Here is a 25,721-nt window from a genome sequence, read left to right as displayed (position 1 = left end):
GACATGAGCGAAGAACTGGCAATCTGAAAGGAAGAGAAAAGCAAACAAAGCATACAGAAAAGAAAGAGCAAACAAAGGGAAAAAAATAGCATTTCTTCTCCAGCGAAGCAGGAAATATGCCAAATTCCACAAAGAGAATGAGATACAGAAAGGAATTGAGCAATGATGTGCTAACATTTTAAAAAGAACTCTCTGAAATAAGGGTAATATCCCCATTAACCCCCAATTCCTTCTTGCAAAAACTCCCAGCTTGCTCCCAACACATCACTTGCCACTTCCTACCCTCCATCACCTCTCAAACCCCTTCGGTGTGTGCGTGTATAGAAACAGGGTGATGCTGCCCCCTGGATACTTATCTCCACTGTTAGAACTTTTATCTGAGTGGAGTAGCAGTGCCCAGAGAGCAGCCTGTGCCCTGGAGCTGAGCCAGGCTCTGGTACACTTACCTCAGGCAAGGTGGAGGGCTCTGGGCCCTCAGGGGCCTCTTCAACTTCCATGTCCAATCTCTCTGAGTGCAGCAGGGGTGCCCCAGCCCTCAGACCGGGGGCCTCCAGGGGCCGAAGCTCAGAGGGGTGCAGTGGTGTGGGTGGAGTGGGTGGGCAGTATGCTGATGTTGATGTTGTTGATGATGATGATGATGGCGGTAGTGGTGATGATGATGGTGGAAGATGAGGAGGAAGAAGAGGAAGAGGAGGAGGAGAGGAGCCAGCCCCCTGTTTGTTATGAATAGTGGCCCCCGTGGCCCCTGGCCGAAGTGTGCTGCAGTAGTTGTTGGAGTAGAGCCCTGAGGAGCACAGGAAACGAGTCTCACCCACCCACTCACGTACAACTGCAACTCTGCTAGCAGCTGGCCACCAGAACACAACGGGAGAGAGTGGGCAGGGGGGCACACAGAGGCTGCCAGTGCTACACTATCAAACACTATGGAGAGGGGGAGGAAGAAAAACTCTGAAGTTTCACTTTCCACCAGCCAAGGGGAAAGGGTTAGGGCTTCTCTTCTCTCTTTCTCTCTCTTTTTTTTCTTTCGCTCCTCTGCTCTCCTTCTCCTTCCACCCACATGCGTGCGCAGAGGATGGCAGCGGGTGTGTGTTTTGTGAGTGTGTATGTGCCATGTTGTGTGAGTGAAATGCATATAAGGAGAGGGCTTGAGGATCCTCTGTAGCGTGGAAGGAGATTGTTTTGGAGAGGAGCCATCTTGCAGCTCAAGTGAAGTTTTTTTTTTTGTGCACGCAGGGTAAAGGACGACTACATCGACCATGTAAGATGTTTACCAGCAACAAGTTAAGACACGCTGGATAAAATTTCAATTTTTTTCACAGAACCTTTAGCTTTCCACAACTATTCACACAGAGCCTTTTTTCTGCTACATTAATATCACCATTAGCTGGTACTGAGAGCGCATTTCTTTTTTTCTCCCTTTCTTCGCTTTGATTAATAGTGTGTATTAATCAAAGCATAATGTATCGCAAGCTTCTCTAGACAGTGCGTGTACGCATGCAAGCGTGTGCAAATGTGGGCAGCATTTTGGGGAATGTCTCCAGAGTTATGCAGTGGGTTAGCCATTCATTGCCCTCCTCTGCACAACGGACAGAATCACACAACCATGAGGCTCGGCCGTGGATGGATTCCTGGAATGTTAAACTACCGCACCCGACACTCCCCACTCCCACTCACTGAGAACACACACAAATGCTTAACTCCCCATCTCTTCTTCCCCACCCCATCAGTGACAGGGGAAACAGCATTAACAGCGAAGAGGAAGTAGAGACCGAGAGTAAACGGATGAGATACAGGTGAAAGGGAGTAGCTCATTAACAAATGGTGTTCTGGCAGTAGACGGTTCTCAGGAAAGGGCTTTCATGGAATAGTTAATCAGTTTTGGTTCAAGCCTCTTGCAGAAATGCAACATGTAACTGCATATATTACAGTGTCGTATCACTGAGTTTAATATTTCAGTTGTGTCTGGCAAGCTTTAAAGTCTGCAAATAGCAGTCAGCTGACTGCCTGCACAGCGGCAAGGAAAAAGAAAGACAAGAAAAAAGTAAAATAATTGCATTACTTAAACATGGGATGACTGAATAGGAACTAACATACAATCGTCATCCCTTTCTTTCACCTGCCATCCCAATGGAGTCTGTACTTATTACATCTGTTTAGGCTTTAGGGAAGCAATTACTGGAAGGTGACTGACCAAGGTTACTAATTAACTAAAAAGCTCTGTAAGTTTGTTAGGAGAAAATAGCAAGATTGGATTGGATTTTACCTCTCTGTAACCTCACGGAAAAATGCGTAATGACACATGGCTAGTCATAACCTTTGGACAGTGTTGTTTACTTTTTATTATTTGAAAAAATATATGAACAAAAGACCGTGCAGGTTCGGATTCATAGCAGCTTTGTGCACATCCGCGTATTAGATTCCTCCACTTGCAGGTAAGTCCTGTTGAATCCAAAAAAGTTGAGATATAAAGTAGACTCAATTTGAAAATCCAAGTCTGGATTAGATTCATATCCATCTGCTTTTTGAATTAACCCTCACTGTTCTTCCTTTCCAGTTGCAGTACCAAAAAAAGAGAGAGAGAGAGCCAGAAGACAAGCTATATAGGATCCATTTGTTAAATTTGGAACAAAATTTGTGTCACAATCATAAATACATTTTGAAAATCTCTTGGCAGTCGCTGTGGAATGAATGGTAGCTAGTGCACAGAGGTGAGTCAATTTTTAAAAGTAGATGTGAATTGATGAGAGCTGGCAATGGAGGGAAAAGTTCAATAATGTCAGTATAATCTCTATAGTTAATTGGATGTTCCTAACATCCTGTACGTGGTGGCAGTGTGGGCAGGTGTGCAGGGATGGTTTTGCAAAATCCATTGTCTGGAATTGACTCTCTGACGCACAGAGGGGTAGTGGGGCCAAATCCCATTGATCTTAATTGGATTTTGGAGGTTGATTGACATACACACTGATTCCACTGTATTTTGGCATGTGGTCCGTGACCCATGCAAAGGATAGCAAAAAGAGAAGCTGTGCATTTTAATTCCATGTCCTGTCAACAAGATGGGGGTCGAATCAGTTTGACTTGCTACATACAGAGAGAGATATTTCCAGTATGATCTTATTTTTGGATGCGTGGATGTTTAGCAGAAACCCGGTTTATTAAATCGTCAGTTATGTCGGGGGAAAAAAAAAGAATGAGAGAAAGAGGAACAAGATGAAAGGGTGTGGGAGGTGGTAGCTCTATGTCAAGGCCTTTTGCTTATATTCAAGCCTCTCTGGAATTGGGACAGGTGACCTTGCTCTGCCTCCTCCGCGCCTAGATCAATACTTTCCCACTATTTTAGACCAACATGCTTTGATGCTCCACAGCTGAAGTAAAAGAGGGGGGGAAGAGACAAGAGTGAGACAAATATGGAGGAACTGCAAGAGCTGGCCAAAAGGGGAGGGAGTGAGGGAGAGTGTGAGGGATGAGTGTTAAGGAGGGGTGAAGGAGAAATAGATGGAGGAAAGGAGGGACGGATAGCGTGAGGGGGAGTACAGGAGGGAAAAAGGACAGGAAGGATGTTAAGATGGGTTGAAGGAGAAGCGGGAGGAGAACAAGAGGAGGGGGGGAAAGGGCTGAATGAAAGGAGGGAGGCAGGGAGCAGTGATCTGTCAAACCAGGCAGACTTATCCTCCGCCCAGTAATCTGAGGTACAGTGTTTGTTTATTTTCTGTCCTCATTTAGACACAGGGACAGACCTGGGGAGGGAGGGGAGGATGTTGGCCATCTCGACAGGCCCATTTCCCCAACCCCTATTGTGTAGGGAATAGAAAATAGGGTTTGGCTAACCAAAACCCTCCCTGAGGTTTCTTTGGTGACAACTAAAATACAGATATAGTGCTCATTCAATGTGTTTTTTTTCCATGCACAGAGCAAATGATTAACATTCTCTGAATTCTCCAAATCCCCTATTCATATAGTCAAGGCTGAGTGTATCTGTAAAGTCTGAGTGTGTATCAGAAAGCCTCTTCTTCTCTTTTCTGAGGCTTGTGAGGCTGTCTATCTGTGCTGTGACAGCATCCGATTCTCCTCTTTAAGCCAACAGAAACATCTCAATCCCACACACTTAACACTGACACAAAAGGAACGATGTGATGTGACGTGTATGTGCGAGCGCGTGCGACTGTGAATGTGTGTTTTGGTCTATTAAGTCTTGGCCCTGTCTTTTATTTTGTAGGTGAGTGGGGCTCAACTGAAAAGACATGACTAGGCTCAGAGTTGTACCCTTCCTTTGCTTTTCTTCCGCTCACAAAAACAGGCAGAACTCGGGACAAAAGATCCAATTACTAGACTGTAAAAGCTAAAGAAACAAACACACGAGCTGAATACACACATGCGCGCGCACACAAATGTGCCCACGCGGACGTGGACTCAAGCAAATGCATGCTCACACTGGGACACACACACACACACACACACAGACACACACACACACACAGTTTAACACCCTCATTGAAGGCAGAAAAAACTGACAGAACAAAGAAAAAAAAAAATCTCTTGTTAACACAGACAAATTAAGCACCAATGCGGCCGCTTATTGATCTATTATTGATATGATTAGGAAATGATTTATTACACTGTAACAGGAAGAATTCTGTGATTTAAGAGCTTATTTTACTCATTTTAGCTGAGCATATCAGTTTTTAAAGAGAAGAATAATTATTGGTTGCTCAGTCGTGCACAGATATATAACAAGAAGCAAAGATTTGTAGCGAACAAATAGGTGAAGATCACCTTTTTATTGCTTGCTGTAATTGTGTTCTTTGTTTATGACATTTGGTGAGTTTGGATGTATTTGTTAATTTTGAAAGACCTTCTAACAGCTTGCAGAGATTTATACATTGTAGTTGGAGCAATTTGGTAAGTAAATATCTGAACAGTTGCTGCTGCACTGTTGTGTTATTTTGCTGCGGTGAAATACAGCCGTAGACCCACTGATACCCACAAAGAAACTGTCACATAAAACCAAACAAATTTTCTCAAGACAGCACGAGCGATCCCAGCAAAATGTTCTCTCACTGAGTCACTGCTGACTAGTCATCACTGGCATTACCACACAAACTGGTTACACACTCAAGTGGCACCACACACACACACACACACACACACACACACACACACACACACACACACACGCGTGCACCAATATGCACACACTTGCACACACAGGGATTCAGAGTTATCCAGATAACAGTGGCTGATGAGGGAAAGTACTACAACAGAGGAGTTGCATGCCAGAAGCAGTCACGCCTGTATGTTTTATGTATCGCAGGTGACCACGTAAGCAGGTACTCAAAGATAAAGTAGTAGAAAATTTGTGTATGTCTAAGTTATATTGAGGTGTGTGTGTGTGTGTGTGTGTGTGTGTGCGTGTGTGTGTGTGTGTATGTGTATAACAATCAGGGTGAGTGCAGTGTTAGTAAATAGTGACTTACAAGACAGGGAGTGTCCTCCTTTGGGCAGGTACTCATACAACAAGGGGTTATCATCTCCCATCATCTCAGCCCGCAGTGACAGCAGGCTGTTCTTACTCATCAGCGCTGCCTTCAGATTGGCTACAGATGAGATTGTTCCACCCCCGGCTCCTCCCCCGGCCTCCTCCAATTCGTTGGTGCCCAGGAAGCTGGGCTCTGTGGCAAGAGGCTCTTCCTGTTTGAGGAAGAAGTCGAGGCGTTCGCCACGGCTGTCTGAGCTGTTGGGTTCAGTCACGTCTGCCCCTGAATAGAGATGAAGTAACAGAAGACGGGTGAGGTTCTTGTGGCCTTATACAACTAAAAATGAGTGACATTAAAATGCTATTCAAGCTCAAGCTGGTGTTTTAAATCACTGAAGCACTGTTTTAATATATTTGAGGGATTATATGTTTCTCTATAGGATGAAAATTCCATCACTTTTGACACTGTGAAGCATCTCCAAAGGGGATAAACAGGGATGGCCAAACTACAAAAAACAAGAAAAAAAGTTGACACTTTTAGGTTTCACCTGACAGTGATAACAGCCTGAGTGAAAGCACAAAAAAACACCATATTAAACCAATCCTTTCAACCCTCTCAGCCAAGTCATCGTTTACACCCAGTGTTTTTGGTAGCGACTACCAACACGTCACCACTCTGATTCATCCCTCGCGCTCCTCGACTCCCTAACATACCTCATCATCACCAGTCAACAAAAATACAGAGAGATCATAAAGAGACAGTGTGAGAGCGAATGGCAGACACAGACGTGATCCATGTGTGCGCGCGTGTTTATGCGCTATGCCTGTGAGCGTGTGTGCTTGAGTGTGTGTGTGTGTGTGCGTGCGTGTGTGCATTTAGCCATCAGACTCGTTGAAAGCAGAGAGAAGCTGTCAGCAGTAGACATGTCGCTGGAGGTTCCACTGTAGATCTACAAGACTGTCAGACCACACTGCTGACGACAGCTCTGCTCGGCACACACACACACATGCACACACGCAAACAAAAACACACACAAATACAGACACAAACACACTTTTATTACCTCCTAATTGACATTTAGCTGATGACAGGTTGCTTTCTCCAACAAAGAAGTAGACAAAAATACACACCAGGCACATCACTGGCTTAGAGTCTTTGAAAGAATGGCTTGTCTACATCTAAAACAAACACAGAGACTTCTGAGAGCTAATGCAGACTTGAGTCTTGCCTTAAGGAGAGGGGTGTGTGTACATAATTATGTGTGACTGTTCTGGACAGAAACCTTCTGACATCCTAATATATAAGTTTACCGTTGCACAGCGCCCATGCAGCGACAGCTGAAATCACACTCAGAGCTAATGGGGAATAAACAGAGTGAGGACAGTAACTAGGGTGATGCGGGGGCACTGAGAACAAAAATGGGTGGGGAAGCAAAAGAGGAAAGAAAACATGAAAAAATATAATGGAAGCAAGAAAACAAAATAGCCCTATTGTTCATTTTAACTACAGTTAGGCAGTGTTAAGTGTTTCCGTGCAGCCTGGTGGCCGTCTGCTGCAGGGGAGTCAAGGTGACAAAGACAGTAGTTTGGCTCCACGTCTGGAATACCGATGGGTATACAGCTTTTTCTCAGCTTACTAGGTCAATGCTGACCACCCTCTCTCTCTCCCTCTCTCACACACAGACACAGGGAAACTGTCAGTCATTTTTCATGCTCGGGATAGATAAATGATCCCAGATCAGATGGATGGATACACGTTCTGTATGCATGGCTGCACATATAGATCTGAAAGGTGTAGAGAGATATGAGTGAGATATTGAGGATGGGGCGCCTCAGATGAGAGTGACATACATACGAAGTAATCAGTAGTCATCAAACGGCTAGCTAACGTATCACAAGATATTAAAAAAAAATAAGGGTGGGGGGAGTAAAGAGGAAAAAAAAGAGGAGGCATGGGCAGCGTAGAAAGAGATAAAGGAATAAAAAAGGCAAGGGAGTGTAAAAGCGGGGGTGTTGAGCTGTGGAGGAAGCACAGATGATACACACAAGACACACATGCGTGCATCCACGCACACCCCCGTCCCACCCGCACACACACACAAAGTTAATTAAGGAGGGGGTGTAGGGGTTGGCGCACAGGGCATGAGGTGCAGGAATTCATTAGAGCTCTGCCCCCTCCTTCAGTGGGCAGCCCAGCAGCCACAGGAGTCAATCAATAACATAGATCTGCTGTTGGCCAACAACAGCACACACACACACACTTGCACAAATACACACATATATGGAGAAAGAAGAGGCAGACAAATGGAAGGAGAGAGGGAAAAGAGGGTCATCTCTGACCCCTATCTCCTTCCACTCATCTGTTCATTGGGTGAGTGAATGACCCCAGAACGGTTTCCCAGCATCCCCTTAGACACGTGCATCTACAGATGGAACATATCCGCACTCCTTACAGTCATACAGTAACAATCCTTCAGTCACACACTGTAGATTGAATGGAAGGGTTATGGAAGAGTGATTGCTTCATGGTCTCCTTGCAGATGCCGGTCTAACTTCTGTCTTGCACAAAAAATGTGTGAAATGAATTTTTGTATTTGATGCATTAGTGAGCCACTTTCCCTTGCCTGCAACATGCAGTGCCATATCCTGTTTTTCTGAGGATATACCCACATATCCGGGACTAAGCGGGAGATATTAGAAATTAGTATTCAGCTGATCGCAAACAGGCTTCCTCGCTAAATAATCGGAATATACGGCATAATCCGCCTTTACTTATGTAAGCTTTATCGGGCCTGCTTAGATGCTGTCTTACTTAAACCTCATCCTGTTCTTACAGATAAAATCATTTACCACACCAGAACCAGTCGCACCTAATCCCACGCGCGCAGCTTATGGATTTCATCATACGTGTGCCGGGTTTGGTTGAGGATTTGTAGATACACATATTGTGGTGTCTTTCAAAGGCAATAGGTTTATCCCGAGTTTTAGAGACACTGTGGTTACATCATTCCTTTGTGCACATATGCTGAGTGTTAACGTACCGGTTGTCATGAGGCAACCTATGAATTTCAATGGCGTGGAATATGGCTTTGAACTGCGTGGTCAGATACAAAAAAAAACAATAGCATTTTCCTCGTCTTTTTTCCCCCCTTCTCTTTTCTTCTGCCTTTACAGTGCAGCGGTCTCTGTACAGTGAAGGGAATTTTCATTTTCCCCTTCATAAAAGAGTCCGAATAATTTAGATTTCTGCTTTCTGAAGAGATCTTCCGTTTAATTTGGTTGCCATGGTAGCCGGGCACCCTTGGCTTCAACATTTATGCTAAATAAAACCCCCTTTTAAAAAGAGAGACAAATATGTGGAAATGGTGAGTTCTCTTTGTTCATGTGTGTGTTTTGCGTGCGTGTGCGCGCGCATGAGCGATGCTGCAAGCTATGCAGGGGCTTGAGTGGGAAAAAGCAAAGGAGGAATAAGACTTGCCTTGGAAATAAAATAGGTGTGCGCTGAACTATACTTCAAATGTGTTATGAGAAATCCTGAATTTATCATCCATTGAGCGAGTTACGGCTAATGGATAGAAGATAGAGTTTTATGCGCTGTGGTTGGAGGCTGCACTGTATCTAAGTGATATGTGTGTGTGTGTTTCACAAGGGGAGTTGTGTTACTAGAGAGCACGCTTTGACGCAGTAAAAAGGAGGAGAGAGAAGGCCTGAAAAGGGAGGGAAGGGTCGGGCGACCCAGTTTGACCTCTGATCTTCTGTTCTGATTGTGTGTGTGCGGGCGGGTGTTTGTGTGTGTTTCTCGCTACAAATGCCTCCCTCTTCTCTAAATGAAGCCTGACACTGTTTTGAGAGGGAGTTTCCATTTTCCAAATATAAAGATTCTAATAGATTTAAAAAAAAGAAAGAAAGAAAGAAAAAAAAGGCACAAAACTCCCCCAAAAAGATTTCTACAGGTTTCGCACTCAAGCGCACATGACCTGGCTAATGATGGACACGCTCCTTCGACACCTCGAGTCACAAACACACACTCACATAACTCACCCCGCCTTCAAATCAACAGAGACAGTAACCAAACACAATGGAGAGAAAAAGTCCAGGGTGGTTAAGCAACGAGTTACTGAGGCTTGACGACCACAAGAGAGCTGTCAGAGAAGAAAGTAGGGCTTGTGTGCATGTTTGAGTATGAGAGAGTGCAAACAAAGGAGAAAGACTCTCTCAATGTGTATCCCTCCATGCATATATGTGCGCATGTGTGTGTGAGAGAGACAGTGGAGGATACAGAAAGAAGCCTTGCCCCAAGTCGGCCCGGTTAATGGGTTGACCAGCCTGAGGTTGAAAAGGACAAGGCATTACAAGAGCCATGTTGCTCACAAGACTGCGCTGCTGTCCGCGTTGTCTGCGCGCCGCCGTCACAGCGTCAAGCTTCCAAATGAGAAAATGAAAGTCTCTCCTTCACCTTTTATTACAAACAGTTCCGTACGCTGAACCTGTGATTAGTGCGTGTTTGTCCTCGAGTGGACAAAGAGGGGAGGGAAGGTGGAACTTGCTTCCTCAGCATGCCAGAGTTTGAGAGGGTAAAAAAGTAATTTCAGCTGAGAAGGGGGAGTGAGGCACTAAAACAGCTCAAGAATTCAGAGGCAATTTAAAAAGCAGTGTGGGAGAGGAGAATGAAAAAAATGCTGGGTTAAAAAGGAGGGAGGATGGAAAGTAAAAGAGGTTGTTATCCTCTCTCTCTCTCTCTCTCGCTGTTGCTTTCTTTCTCTGTTGTTTTTAGGGACTAGCCGGGCCACAACCTCCAGGAGAGATAGGGAAGGATGGGTGGGTGGGTGTGTGGTGGTGGGGAGGTGGATAGGGAGGGCAAGCATAAATCAAGCAGTGCCTGAAGGCTTTAGAGGAGGGAGGGACAGAGGGAAGAAAGTGGTAAAGGACAGGAGAGAGAGTGAGATGATGGTGCTGGTAGTGATGGTGGTACTGCTGGGGGCTCGGAGGAAAAAGAGAGAGTGTGGGTGGAGGGGAGGAGAGGAGAAAAGAGAAGAGGAGCACAACGATTGCAAGAGTGGTGGGGTGAGAGGTGGACGGTGGGGTGATGGAGCGTGGGTGGGTGGGTGAGTGAAGGGGAAGCGAGGAGAGGTGAGGGGGAGGTTACAGAGGCTCCGGGAGGGAGGGTTGGGTGGTGACGGTGGGGGCGAACGAGCGAGTGTGAGAGTAGGCTACGGAAAGCCAGCTAAATTTGAAAACGCTTGCCTTTCTCTGTGCTTTTGCCCGTGTCTACATGAAGACGGCAATGCTAAACAACCACAAGATGCAAGCATGTGGGCAGAATTAATCAGGATGTGATCTCACGTAATCTGGCTACGGTGCGGTATCTAGCCACGGTTAACCTCCTTGAGTGTTTTTCCAGTGCATTTGTATTCACGAGGAGGATATACGTGTATTTCCAGGTAGGATTTATCCCTTTTTAAAATGGCGGTCACACTTCAAAGCAGCGCAGCACAATTCATCGACACATCCGTAGGCCCACCTACCCGCAGGTGTCAAGCTAACAGCTAACACTTCGGCCAGCCTCTTTTGCACTTATTCTCGCTTACCGTTTCCTTTCTGTGGCTTACGTGTTATATAAATATCACTGAGCTGAGCATTGTAGATCACATCATTCAACAGTGAGTGACTTAAGAAGAATAAGCTGTCCAAATGAGAACAGTTGGATTTGCTTGACCCTTAATGGATCAGTGCTCTAAGTTCCAAGACGTTCTCAGACTAAATATTCGGATTGGTTGCTTGTTAGCGTCCATATGGGAGGTTTAGCTCGTACCTTCTGAAGCCTCCCATGCAGACAAAGTTGTGGCAGTGGCACAAACACAAATGACTTTCAGCCAGGTCCTCTTCTAAGTGTCACTTTTACTCGCAGTTTGATTTTCTTCTTGAGGTTGATAATGGAGCTTGATGAATGGAAAATGTCATGGTTGAATTGCAAATTTTGCAATGCCAAACACACATAGGGCAGGGCTCCATGCTCTGTTTCTTAGGTGCCAAGTTTTTAGTTACGTATACAAGTAACAACCCTGGCATGCATTTTATATCTACTTAGTCACATGCTTCCCTTTAAAATGGAACAGATGACCTTGTCTGTCATTTAATACACTTTCTTTAAACACACTAAATATATTTGTACCTTTAACTTCTGCCTCGCACCTGTCTGCTCTTTTGTGGACCAATCTGTATTCTGACAGAATAGATTCAATAAAAAAAATGTCAGAACACAGCATATGAGCAGCACTTTTTTTGTAATGACCTGATGTCCCTTTTTCTGCCCCTTTAAACGCTGGTATGCACAGGACTTTCATCCACCAGTAAAAGCATAATGGAAAGTATCAGAGATTTCTAATGACATACAGGTAAAAACTAGCGTCAGTTCAGTCAAACAATCCCAGCTGGTGGAGGATATCATTGTCAGCTGACATGGGGTGATGGCCCAGCTGATATCCTTCTACACATCCAATTAGAAAATCTCATTTAGGCCACGCTGTTTAGGTTTGCTTTTGTTGCTGTAACTCCTTTGATCTTGTTTCAGACTTAAAGTCGGTTCTGTGATGCGGTCTTGCTGCCAGCATTCTCGCCTCAGGCTTTCTACATATGCACCTGAAAACAGAGCTTTATAGTTAAATATGAATGAATACAGATAGAAATACGAATTTTCTTTTGACTACAGTGGTCATGACTGAATACATTTTTACATGTCCGGTTAAACGTTGTAAGGCTCAAAAGGCAATTTTCTGTTGATTTGAACGCTCACCATAGTGGAGTTTCGTTTCATTTATCATTCTGAAGCATTTTGATGAGCCTTTATTGTTAATTTGCTTTTGTAAAACTACTGGCTTGAAGGACCTCTGTGTGTACAGAAGGCCTAACTAAGTATTCACATCTGACTCATCTTTGATGGTCTGTGATCACTGTGCTTTTTTTTTTTATTTGCCTAATTTTTGGACAGTAGAAAGAGAAAAATATATAAATTAGAAAAAGAAATTGTATCTTAAAGACGGTTGTGTATGCCCCTTTGCTTAACACAAGTCAGTGAGGCACAGTTCTGTTAAGGCCAGTGGACTAGAGATCTATTTTTCTACAGTTTAAGTGTTTGAGCGTGGACAGAGATCTTCACAAAATGCCACAAAGCAGTTGTTTATCCACACTGTCAAAATTAGCTGTGGACGTAGTCTGAGTGAGCAAGTGAATGACTGAAGGAAGGGAGGGAAAGAAGAGCGGGTGAGTGCGTGGGGGATGGAGGATTGCAGGGCTCAAGGTAATCTGGGGAGTTAATGCAGCTTAGAGGGACTGAGAGGAGTGGGAGGGAGGTAGAGAGAGGGAGAGAGGGGGAGTGATGGCAGAGAGAGAGAGAGAGAGAGAGAGAGAGAGAGAGAGGGAATATAAAAATAATAGGGTCAGCAGGGAAAGAGAGGGAGAGAGAAATAAATGAAGATATATCAGAAACAAAAAAGCCAAAGCAACTGAGGGGGTAGACAAAAAAGAGAGAGAGAGAGCGGGGAGTGTACAAGCTGGAGAGATAGGGAAAGAGAGAGAGCGATCCGAGTAAGTGCGTGAGATAAAGAGTGGGCTAATGAAAGGTAGGGTGAGGCTGAGTGAGTTGGCGGGCAGGAGGGAAGTCGACAGAGAGAGAACGAAAGAGAGCGGGGGAGAGGTCTGCATGGGGAAAGAATGCTGGGTGGGGAAGGAAGGCAGACACGCAGGGCTTTGTGCTAAGAGCAAAAAGAGAGAGAGAGAGATCGAGAGATTGAGAAAGAGTGAGAGGTTATGTCTTGGATTTATACATGGGAGAGGACCCGGCTCCAATGCCCCCGTCCAGCCCAGTCAGGGTTGTATTTTGAAGGGTGAGTCGGGACACGGAGATATTGAGAGGAGGGATAATGGAAAGTGGAGGAGGAAAATGACAAACACTCAGGGTGGGGATGGTATAGCCTGTGGGTTACTGGTGTGTGGGTTAACACAATATTTGACTCACACTGACCAACAGAGAAGCTCGAGTCTAACTATCCAGCCGGTATAATCTTTTTACTGCTAGGTGGAAATAAATTTAAGACAAGTTTAAGAAGCAAACAAAGTTAGCAAATGTCAAAATATTTCCAGCTGGACATCCTGGAGCAAGTTGTGGAACTATAAATGAGATAAATGGCATATTAATGCCCACATATTCAAGAGAGTTCAGTGGTGAGGAAAAATGGTATATTATATTTTCTTAAAAATATCTCACCTTTCCACAAACTTACCACATAGTTGTGATGGAAGTTTCTGGAACTGACTACAGATACCACTGCCTACTTACCTACTTAAAATTAAAACAATGTGATTATTTCATTTCATTTCAGAAACAATTAGTCATGAAACCAATAATTCAAAACACCTGATTAACGAAAAATCATTAATAAATCATTTGCACTGGACCCAAGTGTACAGAGACTCTTATTTAATGTTTTTAGATTTCTTCAAATTTAGCACTCGGTTATGTGTAGACGATTGCATTTAAATTCATTTAATGTTTTATATCCAAAGAACGGCAGCTCGAATGCTCCCACCAAGTGACTGCCTGACAAATGTGCAAACACACAACACAACACATGCACTGCAGTCATACAATACAGTCACAACAGGTGAGCGGGGAGCGGGCGACCAGAACAAAAGTTACTCCACAACCCACCAGTGTCACTGTGCTCCATCCACACAGGAACACTTCACAAAGTGGGAAGCATAGGGAGTTACATGTACTCTGGAGAGCATTAGCTTGCTGTGGAGCTGCCCAGTGACCAGAGAGGCTATTGCCCCTCTTCCCTTCTCTCTGCTCATCTCTCCCATCTCATAACATTAAGACTGTGCCTCTGTGCTTGTATCCTTGGCAACCTGCCTCCAACAATGGAGGCAGAGAGCTCTGGCCTCAGCATGGGAGGAGTATGGTGCCATGGAGAGGAAAAAGCAAGGGCGAGGGAGATAGAGGGAGATGGAAAGCTGGCACAGTGACTGCAGAGAAAGGGAGAGTGAGGGAATGACTGTTTGTCTCATATACAGACATACGAGTGAAAATGAAGGAACAGAGCAAAGGGTTAAACAGGAGAAGGAAGCGCAACAGATGAGCTATAGATGAGCATATACACCTGTGCTAGCTGCAAGCTTGGTGCTAGTGGATCAGGGGGGATCTGTGTCACTCCTGAGCTGATAAAAGCTGGATGGATCTCAAGATCAGTCACGACAGATCTGGACCTTGAACCTCGCACTACTCCACGAGCCTGTCAGCAGTCTGAAAACCAAAATCGACGAGTATCTGTCCTAATGCAGCTCTGAATTGTGGTGCTGTAACCAACGTGGAGCTGATTACACACTAACTGTGCCAATCCAAGTTTGGCTTTCCAAGTATCAACTTGTATTTTTATACTTGACTCAAAATTTTGCTAATCCATATAAGTGATTCATATGTTTGCCAACCTTAGACTCATTAAAAGCTTTTCAAACCAGATTGTGAAAAAAGGAAAAAAAATGGGGATTTAGTACTAATATTTGTCTGCAAAGACAAAATTTGCTGGGGTTGTTCTGCAGGGGAAATCACAAGGGACGACATGGGAACGACCGCCACAGCAGAATCCCCACAGCTTGTTCCCTGTATGATACAAATATAAGGGATAAGATGTGTAAAAATCACACTGCACGGACGGAGGGGAAAACCAGAGCAAGGGACGCCTGCATAAAGGGGACTGTGTTCATTTCTCTTCCCCCACTGCACCCGAGCTGAGCCATTGAGATTAATTGCTTATGATCAAATCAGCAGAAGCTGTGCAAATTAAAGAGCCCCCACCCCAGCCTAGCCCCCCACCCGCACTACCCTCCTCCCTCACCTCCAAAACATCTCCCACCCATCCCCGTGCCAGACCCAGTGGACACTGCGTGTGATGAGCTGCAGAGCTTATTCGAGGCTACAAACGTGTCATTTCCTCTTTCCCCAGAGAGGAACAGAGAGCAAGGAAAGGCCTTCAAATGGAGCAAGGGGTCGGTCAAGTAGCGCAGACTATGTGCGCGCACAAATACATGTTCAGCTGTACGCACAGCCTCATACAGAGACACACACACACACGCACGCGCACACATGCACACATGCACACACTGAGTCAGTACCCCAAGCAGAACTGCTGATATCTCACCCCACTTCTCAAAAGCGCTTCTCTCCCTGCTTCTCCCTCGCTCTCGCTTTCTCATTAAGAAGCCATTAGAGGAAAGGGCAGCGTGAGACCACATGACCTCTTCCTAACCCCTGTAACCCACCCTTGAAAGGGAGGGAGGGAGGAATAAAGCGAGGGGGGAGAGAGAAAGGGGGCAAAATATATAAACAGAGTTGGACAGCAGAAGAAGAAGGACACAAAAGAGTGAAATGAATACAAAGAGAGGTGAGCAGTGAGAGATCATACAAAGAAACCCCACTGCAACAGAGTGATAGGTGAGCGGCAGAAATACCTGAAAATCTGTGAGAGGTCAATTTGACTTAATATTTGGCCATACAGTAAGCTTTTATAGTGATTTTGGTGTTTTTCGGCTTCTATCAAAGCAATCTTAAGAGTGATGCAAGACATAATCTGAACTTGTGTTTGCACTGCAAAACAGGGACATTATGTCACTGTACCACCAGATCTTTTTCACTTGTTCTAGTAAAACATTTTACGCTCACTGTGAGATGATTAGACATGCTGTTTGCACCGGGCTCAGTGGAAGGATGGAGAAAGATAGAGGAGGTATGTATGAGTCAGAATGGAAGAGAGAGGTAAAGAGGTGTGTGTGATAAGTATGTAGTGATTTTAGAAGAAGGGGATAATTTGGGAGTGGAGGGGAAGACGGCTAGGCTGCTTCCTTAGTCGGACACAGGAATGTGGAGCGGGCGGATCCCAATGTGTGTGTGTGTGTGTCTTTGTGTACGCATGCATTTGTGCTAGACAGGAATCCCTAACCCCCACAGACTTCGGCTCCACTTATCAAGGTCTAAACAGAGGGGTATGAAGGGGGAGAGAGGGAAGAAGGGTCTGGGTGTCCTCCGCTATCAAATCTACCTCTCACCCCCGTTGCTCGCTTTCTTCTTTCCTGTACAGCACACACACACACATCTACAAAGACACACAAAACTAAACCTTGAAGTTGGATGTCTCTGAGGCTAGATAAACTACGGGAAGGCCAAACAGTCTAACCACACAGAGGGGAAAAGAAAAAAAAAAGCCAGGGTCACAATTACATTTCCACCATATACAAACTTTTCTCTATCTCTTTGTGCCCTCCTCAAACACATGCTCACTTACATATTTACCACCACGTTCCACTGCCTAATTTCTCATTCACTCTGACTTTATCAGAGAGGTTTAACCGTTTTTTTTATGGTCACTCAGGCGAGGTGTAGTGTCAACTGGGGAATTTGATGAAGGAAAAAAAAAAAGATACGGGTACAGTTGCTGGGGCCCACCTGAAACAAGCCCGTGACCCAATTCAGATTCAGATTTACTGACATATAAGAAAGAAGGTTTTAGGGGGTGGGGCAGAAAAAAAGATAGCGAGGAGATTAAGTGGATCAGATGAAGTTATTGTTTGCATGCTGCTGCTGGAGCATGAGGGTAGCGAGGAGGAAAAAGTTGCGAGGCGAGAGGCAGAGGAAGGTGGAAACAATGAGGAGTGTGGGCAGGCAGGTGATCTGGGGCAAAGGGGTTGGGGAAGAGTGGGAGACAACGGGAACAAAAGGAGACTGTGGCCTCCTTTTATCAAACTATGTTAAGGGACAGCAAGGCACAGAGGATACAGAGACCTGGAGTCCTGACGTCAATTCTGGGCTAACCGCTGTTCTAACAGGAGAAATATGTCGCCGTAAGTTCGTCAGAGAAAAACCCATCGATGTTACACAGAAAGGCAATGCTAATACAAAAATAATGAATATAGACACTTGGGAAAGGAAAGACTGGCCTGTGTTTGTAACCTCTGACAAACCACCAACAGTGTGACATCACTTGTTTTTTTTTTTCTCTCTGCAGCTTTTCCCTGATGTGTGTTTACATGTGAAAGAAGTCACACAGCAACTAAAAGCAGGCCATTTATAGGTCCTGCTGCTCTTTTATAACAATATATTATATTGCATTTATTGTAACTGAGTGAGAAATTTTAGAAATGAACATTTTAGTATGAATTATGAATCATGTTGGGTATTTTTATGGCGCCAGCACTGATTTGTGTTTAGAAATGTAATAGCACATGTGTTATCATCATGGGATGATTATATGAATTGTATTGAATAGTGGAGTGTAAAATCAGGAGGAACTGCTTTCAAAATCGCAACTGCAGTGAGGCAAGGCAAGAGGAGGTTTTTTTTATATAGCACCTTTCAAACACTACAGCCATTCAAGCAAGTACAAGATTTAAAAAAAAGGCTTTATTACAAAAAGGTATCATTGAATTATTTGCATTATTACAAATGTGACTATGCACTAGCGTTTCTTCTTGCTTTTTTAAACTTTTGGAACCTAACCTGGAAATTCTGGTTTTACACAAGCAAACAAACTGACACAGATCCTGCTGATGAGGAGGAAGTTTAACCCACAGCTCTGCCTTTATTTGAAGCCCATGTACTCAATCTGAAACCACACACACACACACATGGCCGCGCACACACACAAACGCACGGCACAAGAAGTGGCTGTAGCTCCAGTGTACGAGATGAATGAAAACAGAAGTGACAGCGTAAATTGACAGGATGGTTAAAAAAGGTCCAAACAGACGGAGGGAAGGAGGGATAGAGGAGAGAAGAAGGGGAAGAATACTTGTGAAGGACAGATAGTGGCTTCCAGGACTGTTTTCAACAACGTCACTGTAACTATCAAACCCAAAAAGAACCGCACACAAACACACACACGTACACAGCCCAAGCCATAATTGTCCCCTGTGGTGATTTTGGCCTCTCCCTCCTAGTTTCTCATTGCTGTTGGCCAACTCTTCTGTATCTTTAACACTTTCTTTTTTCCTTTTTTTTTTTTTTTTTTAAAGAAAGGCAGAGGGGTGGGAGGTGTGGGGGGGGGGGGGGGTGTCACAAGAGAAGGAAAGAGGGATGAAGGAGAAAGAAAGGTCTAAAGGAAGGAGGTGTAGAGGGGTGTGACAGCGGAAAGGGGGAATGAAGGGAAGGAGGGAAAAAGAGAGAATGAATGTGTAAGAGGAAGGGAGACTTTGCCCTCCAGCGGGAACACTCCCACGATTGTGTGTGTGTATGTGTGTTTGTGCGTGTGCACGCTTGAGTGTTTGTGTGCGAGTTGTGTCACAGCCAAACCGACACACCCACAGGCTGTAGACCTCTATATCCTGTTCGGGTTGTCCGTTTGTCCAAACATCATGCCCTCCTCCCCCTCCTCTTCCTCATCGCTCCCCTTTTCTAACTGGTCGGACAGGGGTAGAGGCTGCTGAGGGAGTGGGTACAGTAAATAGAACAAAGCCACCTTTCTAAAATAAACAGACTGGGAAAGAGGAACTTCACATTGACTGAAAATGAGAGAGAAAGAGAGCACATGCATTTAACTTGATGAACTTACTGTAAAGTATTTTATTTTAAGGTTAAACTCTTTCCTAAAGTTGCAGCTTCTGCTTCTACATGTCCGTCACTATGTCGGCGTACGTGTTTGCCCCTCTTTCGCTCTCCCCCACACTTCAGTATCAGTATCCCGCCTGCTTGCGCTCGACTAACTTTTGGTAATTTTTGGGTACCATGTCACACACCATGAGCTAGCAGTGTTATCCAGGCTCACTGACTACAAGGACCATTACTGGATATCAGATCACTTGAGGAGGGAGGCATCCTAGCGCACATCACATCACATCTCGTGTGTCTAAATCAGGAGCTTTGTCATGGATCCTCCATCAAAGAGTGGAAGCAGGAGCACTCACTCATATGTAAAACCAATTTGTTTTTAACATTAAATTGCAAGTTAACAAGTTAATTACAAGTGAAATTATAGCGTTTGTCATGTTTCTTATGCAGTTTTGTCCTGTGCATGGCCTTCTGCACAGCAGCACCTTGAACTTATTCAAATGGAGCATTTCATGTGTGAAAAAACTTTACCGTATAAGGAGAATGGATTTACAGTAAATAAGTTCCTATTGTGGCAAATTAGGATCAGAAGTTCCCAAATTTAATTTTTTTTCCCCAAATTTAATTTTAACTGTAACACTATGGCCCTGTCAGTTATCTTGCAACACCTTGAGCAATTCTGAAACCTGTGCAGAATGATGGACATTAAACTCAGTCAGTTCTGCACACCCAGGCATGATACAGGGCAACTTACTTCTTATTCATTCTATCATCATTATTGATAATCCATCAAAAAGAAATGCCTTTAAATCCACTTAGAAATCACAGGACCAAAGTGCATTAAAAACCACACGGCTATGTGTGTCTTCACCACAGACATCCACGTGTGCACTTCAAAGTGTAGCTGCTAACTGCTAATAAACCGTTACATTGCAGTAAAGTAAATAAATGCAGCCCACATTTAACTTTACACAATACCCACCTTCTGTGCTGCCTACCTTCTATCGAGCATAACAAAGAAAGTCAAAATCCAGTTGTAGTAACGTTCTTTCATGTTGTGCTTTCACTATCTTGATATTTTTTGTCTTTTGTCTCTCTCTCTCTCTCAGAGACACACACACGCACACACTCACTCACAGACACACACACGCACGCGCGCGCACAGCAATGCGTCTGAGTAGTTAAAATGAGATAAGGTAAGTGATAGGTAAGCAAAAATAGAATGGTTATAGTGAGGTGTGCTTGCAAGGCAAATACTATTTAAAAAATCGGGTTTGACACAGATTTTGGTATTATTGATTGTTTTAGGCACCGAACAAGTAGAGTAAAACAAGCTGTATGCGGTTGTTGATATGAAAGACAAAAAGCGTCTCCGAAAGTCAACAAGAAAGCAAAGACAAATCAGTAATCGTCTTCTTTTTTAAAAGATGAACCTGAGCGTTAGAACAAATAACTGATAACTGAGAGTATCACAAATGTGTCGTCATGTCTAACTTCATAGGTGTGTGTTTTCGATCCGCAACCACAGACGTTAAATTTATCTTCCAATGAAGTTTGAAGAGTTGCGTGTGGATGTGCCGGGGCCATGTTTTAGCTGTGGGGGTACTGCTATGAATGTTTAACCACAGAAACCTCTTGACCCACCCACCCCTGCATCGTGCCAACAGGACATCCTGTCAGGATGCATTCTGGGTAGTTTAATTCTGAGACCTGTGTGATCAACGCCAAGATGTTTGTGTGTGGTGCGTGTGTGTGTTGGGGGGGGGGTTATTTGGCCACATTTTGAAGTGAGATATTGGGCTTATACTACAGAACATTTTAGAAGACATTTCCAGCTGCTGCATGTATGCGTTTACATACCCGCGCTTCAGTGGGTGAGAGTCTACAGGTTGTGTGTGGGCTGTGGTTGACTAAAGCACACACGCTGGCACGACCCAAGTTCACTCAAGGTGGGATGGCTAATCTTTAACCCCCCCTCAGCCAATCTCCAACAACACACACACACACACATACGCAAACTATATCCTTCCCTTCTTCTTCTTCTTCTTCTCCTCCACCCAGCAATCCTTCTCTGGATTGTTCCAGGGGCAGGAGGTAGAGAGGTGGGGGGTGCTGACGTTCTGGAAAAAAGCCACGGTCAGGAGTGGGGAGGGGGCAGCTTCCTGTCCAAAATGGTTCTTTTAAAGCCAGAGAAGTATAAATAGAGCAGGTGTCAGTATTGAGAACTCAGAGAGAGAGAGAGAGAGAGAGTGCTGTGAGAGAAAAAGACAGACAGCAAGAGTGTGAAAAATTGTGTGAACGTGTGTGTGTGTGGGGTGTGATGCCGTGGTGGAGTAGGAGAAGGGGCTTTTAGCTGGTGGACTGCCCGTAATGTCCAGCAGGATGTGAGGTCATATGACAAAGAGGGCTGGTGGGCGGTGAGAAACGATTGGTTACCACAGTGATAATGGAACTTTTTTTCTTTTTAAATTTAGTGGGGACTGAAAAGGAGATGGAAAGAGCAAAAGGGGAAAAAAGAGTATTGCAGTGTTCTGTCACAACTCCCCAGAGAACAAAAAAGACCATACACGGGGGCAAATGAGTTTGTGTATGTGCGGTAGCAAAGGACAAAAAGGGGAAGGAGAGGATGGAGGGGAGAAGGGGGAAACTGAAGGAGGTGGGGTGAACAGGCCGTAGAAGTCAATAGGATGGGAGGAAAGGTCCAAAATCAGCTATGCAGTCAGAGAGGACAAAGCAGCAGAGCAAACAGAGGGTGGAGGAGACAGAAAGAGGCATAGAGAGAGGTCTGCAGTACAAAGGCGCAGAGAGACACAACTGATAATAGAATGACGGCCGAAAAAATGAGAAAGATGAACCAGGAGGCACGAGAAAAAGTGAACTGGAGTGAGTGAAAAAGTGAATCGGGGGGATTGACAAGAGAGGCCTCAACATGATGTAGTTATCTAACCCGTCATGTGTCAAACACTAAGCCATGAAGAAAGGGGTTAAAAATTAAGTCTACACAGTCTAAAATATTAAATCTATTTTGGTTTTTAATGAAGGAGGAGTGAATTAGGGACGAAATATGAGAGTAGATTATTAAACCGTGAGCGAGGAGATGGGAGAGGAAAAAGTGGAGAGGTGTTCGAAGGGTGTGGGGGTTGAAATCTGTTCATGGTGTTTTAAATATTAAACCTATTTCAAGTTTAATGAAGTGCAAATACTATGGGGAGAGTCTTAACTGGAATACAGAGAGGAAGGGGGCGAAAGGGGGATCCGATTCATTATTTCAAGTGTTCACCTTTAGACTGCCGAGACTTGGGGAGAGGAGCGCAGGGAGACGAAGAGGGAAAAAAATTAGAGAAAGTTTATGCGGAAGTGCAAAGTAGAGGGCAATTTTGAGAGCACCTGTCTGCGGGCCCCCGAGTGGCTCCAGGAGGCTCCGGAGCATGAGAGGATGAAAATGTGAACTCGAGGACGCCAAAACACGCAGCGCCAACTGCAACGCTTAAGAGCTCGCGCGAATAAACAGGACGAGCTTCTATGGAAAAATGATTTCACTCTTTTTAGAGCATCTTTGTGGGTATATGTGTGAGCGAATGTGAATAAGTGGTTTAGGAGGGGAACTCTGAGGCCACAGAGCAGAGAGGAAGAGAGTCAGATAAAGATGTTGGATTTCAAAAAAGATTCTCGATGTAATCAATGTGCAACAGCTAGAGGGAAATGGAAAGAACAGCCCACGTGTGATTGAACTGTTCACGTCTACATAATCAGATGCTCTAAGCTGTGTGTATGTGAGCGTGTATATCACACTGGCCATTGCCAAAATCCCCCAAGCTGCCACTAAAGGTCACTGTGTGTGTGTTTTAATACCAGCAAAAACACACGCAAAAAGTATTTCCAGTGCCGTTATTATGTGGGATAAAGATCAAGTTTGTGTTTGCCCCAAGTATAAAAGCAGCAAGAATTTTTTTTTAAAATCAATCGTTAACTCATGTTTTCAGCAGCTCTGGCTTCTTGTCAGTCTGAGGGGGCAGGTTCAGAAGAAAGGGTGACATCTGCCTCCAAAATGTCATATCCACCAACCAAAGAAGTGACTCCTACTTTAATAAAATAAGTAAAATGAGCACAGACGGCACATAATGTCTCAAAATGACACTCATATAGTCACAACTTAGCCGTCTTCCTGATATCTGGCGATATCTATAAATACTGTATGAGATTGTGTGTAGCGTGCACAATCTTACGTTTCATGAGTTGCCAAGAATATTATCGCTCATATGCACATTTGAGGTTCACTCTCATGGTTAATAAAAAAATATTTAACATTGTTTAATCAAACGAACTGCACTTAAGTAGCAGCTCTACAGTCTTGTAGACCACTCACAGCCGCATCCACTAACACACTGACACATCGAGGGCAGCCAGGGCTGGGGTTGAGTTTCTTGCCCAGGGACACTTTGACATGCGGACTGGAGCAACCGGCCCAAGATTAGCAGACTACCAACTTTACCTCCTTTAAACACAGCTGCCACATTCATCAAATTGATTAACTGATTGCACACCCTGCGTGGATTACACAAAGAGAGGCTGACTCAAGGCCCCGCACAAGAATATACTAAACTGATTAAAAAAAATAAAAAATTGACTCCTGATATTCAAAACAATGTCTTTGATTTGCTGGAGCTTTCTAATCCAGGTCTGGACGAAGCAGCGGGGGCCAAACTAAAAATAATCTTGGATAATTATTCAAAGGTTTGAGACGTATGCAGGCAAAAGAAGTACAGACTATTAAAAACTCTCTTCCTCAAAAATTGTCACCTCTAATATAGTATTGTGTAAAAAAGAAACATACACATGTTTCAGTTCCCTGAGATGTAAGCGGGGCTGGTTTCTTTTCTGGCTTCACGTGTGATGTTTCAAACATTCGTGGCGGCAGACAAGGTGAACGTAAGAAATGCGGAGATCAAGCGTTAGCACGGGAGAGAAAAGGATGCTGAGTGCTTACTGGCCTCAATAATGACATCAAGTGAACAGAGCAGATGCTTGCAACGGAAGGGGATCTAAAGAAAACAAATCCTAATTCCCGCAGCTGTTTATGTCAACATGGGCACATGGCATTTTCATGCACGCTAATACACTGAGCCTTTACGCAGCGATACATTATCCTTATATTAGAGAATGATCTGGTGAAATCCTCGTGGTTGTGCGTCATATAAGCGTTTCTAATAGCAAAGCATAGACACTGATTACAGATGAATGAATGAGAGAGAGAGGGAGAGAAAGAGTGAGGGAGAGAGTGTGTCTAGGCACTTCTCATCAATAAAGAATGAAGCAATTAAGCTAATCTAAGACTGAAGGTGCCCTTTCTCCTGGATACCCTTTATGACAAGCAACAACTGGACTTCATGAAACAACACCCTCACCACACTAACTAACTAACTCTAAACCATTAACCTACCACCTCACAATAAGGACATTTAGCAGGCTTTGTTGTATTAGTAACATTTATTATGTCTGCATTTTTATTTCAATGTGACTGATTTAACGCCTGCTTGGCTTACTGTGAGAGTGAATGGAATGAATCATCATCATTATTATGCATACTTTTCATGTATGCTTTTTCTTTTTAACTGATGTGACCATTCAGAATGATCCCTACAAAAAAAACCAAACAATAAAAAACAGCCTATAAGTCAATCAGCAGGAACTCAGGCAACTATTTGGAAAACTTGAAAATCGTTTATCAGGCAAACATTAAATGCGCTCTGATTTATATAATTGGCAGTAGGATAAACTGCGTTCGATCCCACACGTCAGTAAAACTAATGAAGTAAAGAATGAATGACTCAGTAATTACAGACTTTATTGCCTAAAGAATACAGTAGCAGACCTGCCATGGTCACATCATCAAAATAATGCCGCGTGGGCTTTCTATTTGTAGGGATAACAATCGCAGCAATAGGCTGTGTATGTACGTGTTTTACGTTTGTTGGGTCTGTTTGTTTTCATCTTTAAATTAATATTATTTATGTGTCAGCGAGAGCTTTTAGTGTTCCATTATTATAAGCTCTTTATTTGTCAAGTAGCAGCAAAGAATCTGTCATAAAACAGACGTAACTCTTTGCCATCGCTGTAGCGCTTTCTAATATCATATTTGAAAAATCTGTAACAGAATCATGCGTCACTTTCTAATTCTTTGGCATTTCCATACAACTTCACTCCTGATTGTGATCTTTGCCTGGAGGTGACAAAATCCTGGACTTAAGGGGGACTTAGGACTTAAGAACACTAACTCTCGTAAGCTCACAGACATCCTGGATATTTTTACCCCTGACTTTGTCAAACAAACTTGTGGACATTACACATTACGAGCAGAGGAGCACTCCCACAACCAAAACAATTCACCACTCCCCGTACAGGCTCCCTGACTAATATAAGGCCACTAAACCTGTTCAGCAATCCCCTAAACTTTTACTGAGCACACAGACACCACCCACTGCAAACGCACTCAATACACAATATGGTGTCACACATCCTGATATAAACTGCCGCTGTTAAATCTCAAATAAGCCCACTGGTAACATGATGTTTTACTGCTAAATGGCATCCAACTGAAGGAGACCCAATCCTTCCATTCTTCGCCATGCTGAGCCCAGTCCCAAAACCCGGGTG

At 44.1% G+C, this 25,721-nt stretch overlaps 1 protein-coding gene across 3 annotated transcripts in view; it reads right to left on the bottom strand.

Annotated features, from left to right (window-relative positions):
• zbtb46 (zinc finger and BTB domain containing 46) overlaps positions 1–25,721 on the bottom strand; it is a 60,696-nt gene that overhangs the window by 10,833 nt on the left and 24,142 nt on the right. For 2 of the 3 annotated variants that reach the window (XM_006796338.3, XM_006796339.3), the window contains exons 4-5: positions 5,475–5,756; positions 447–784 (exon numbers count right to left, since the gene is read on the bottom strand). In XM_006796338.3, the coding sequence (XP_006796401.2) occupies positions 447–784; positions 5,475–5,756 (620 nt within the window). The remainder of the gene's footprint in view (positions 1–446; positions 785–5,474; positions 5,757–25,721) is intronic. The other variant, XM_087833520.1, reaches the window with a different exon arrangement.

Source organism: Neolamprologus brichardi, chromosome 20 (genome assembly GCF_056152115.1).
Source record: "Neolamprologus brichardi isolate AB-2024 chromosome 20, ASM5615211v1, whole genome shotgun sequence".
Lineage (NCBI taxonomy): Eukaryota > Metazoa > Chordata > Actinopteri > Cichliformes > Cichlidae > Neolamprologus > Neolamprologus brichardi.
Note: the sequence above shows the minus strand (reverse complement) of the source record. Positions and strands in the feature narration are given on the sequence as shown.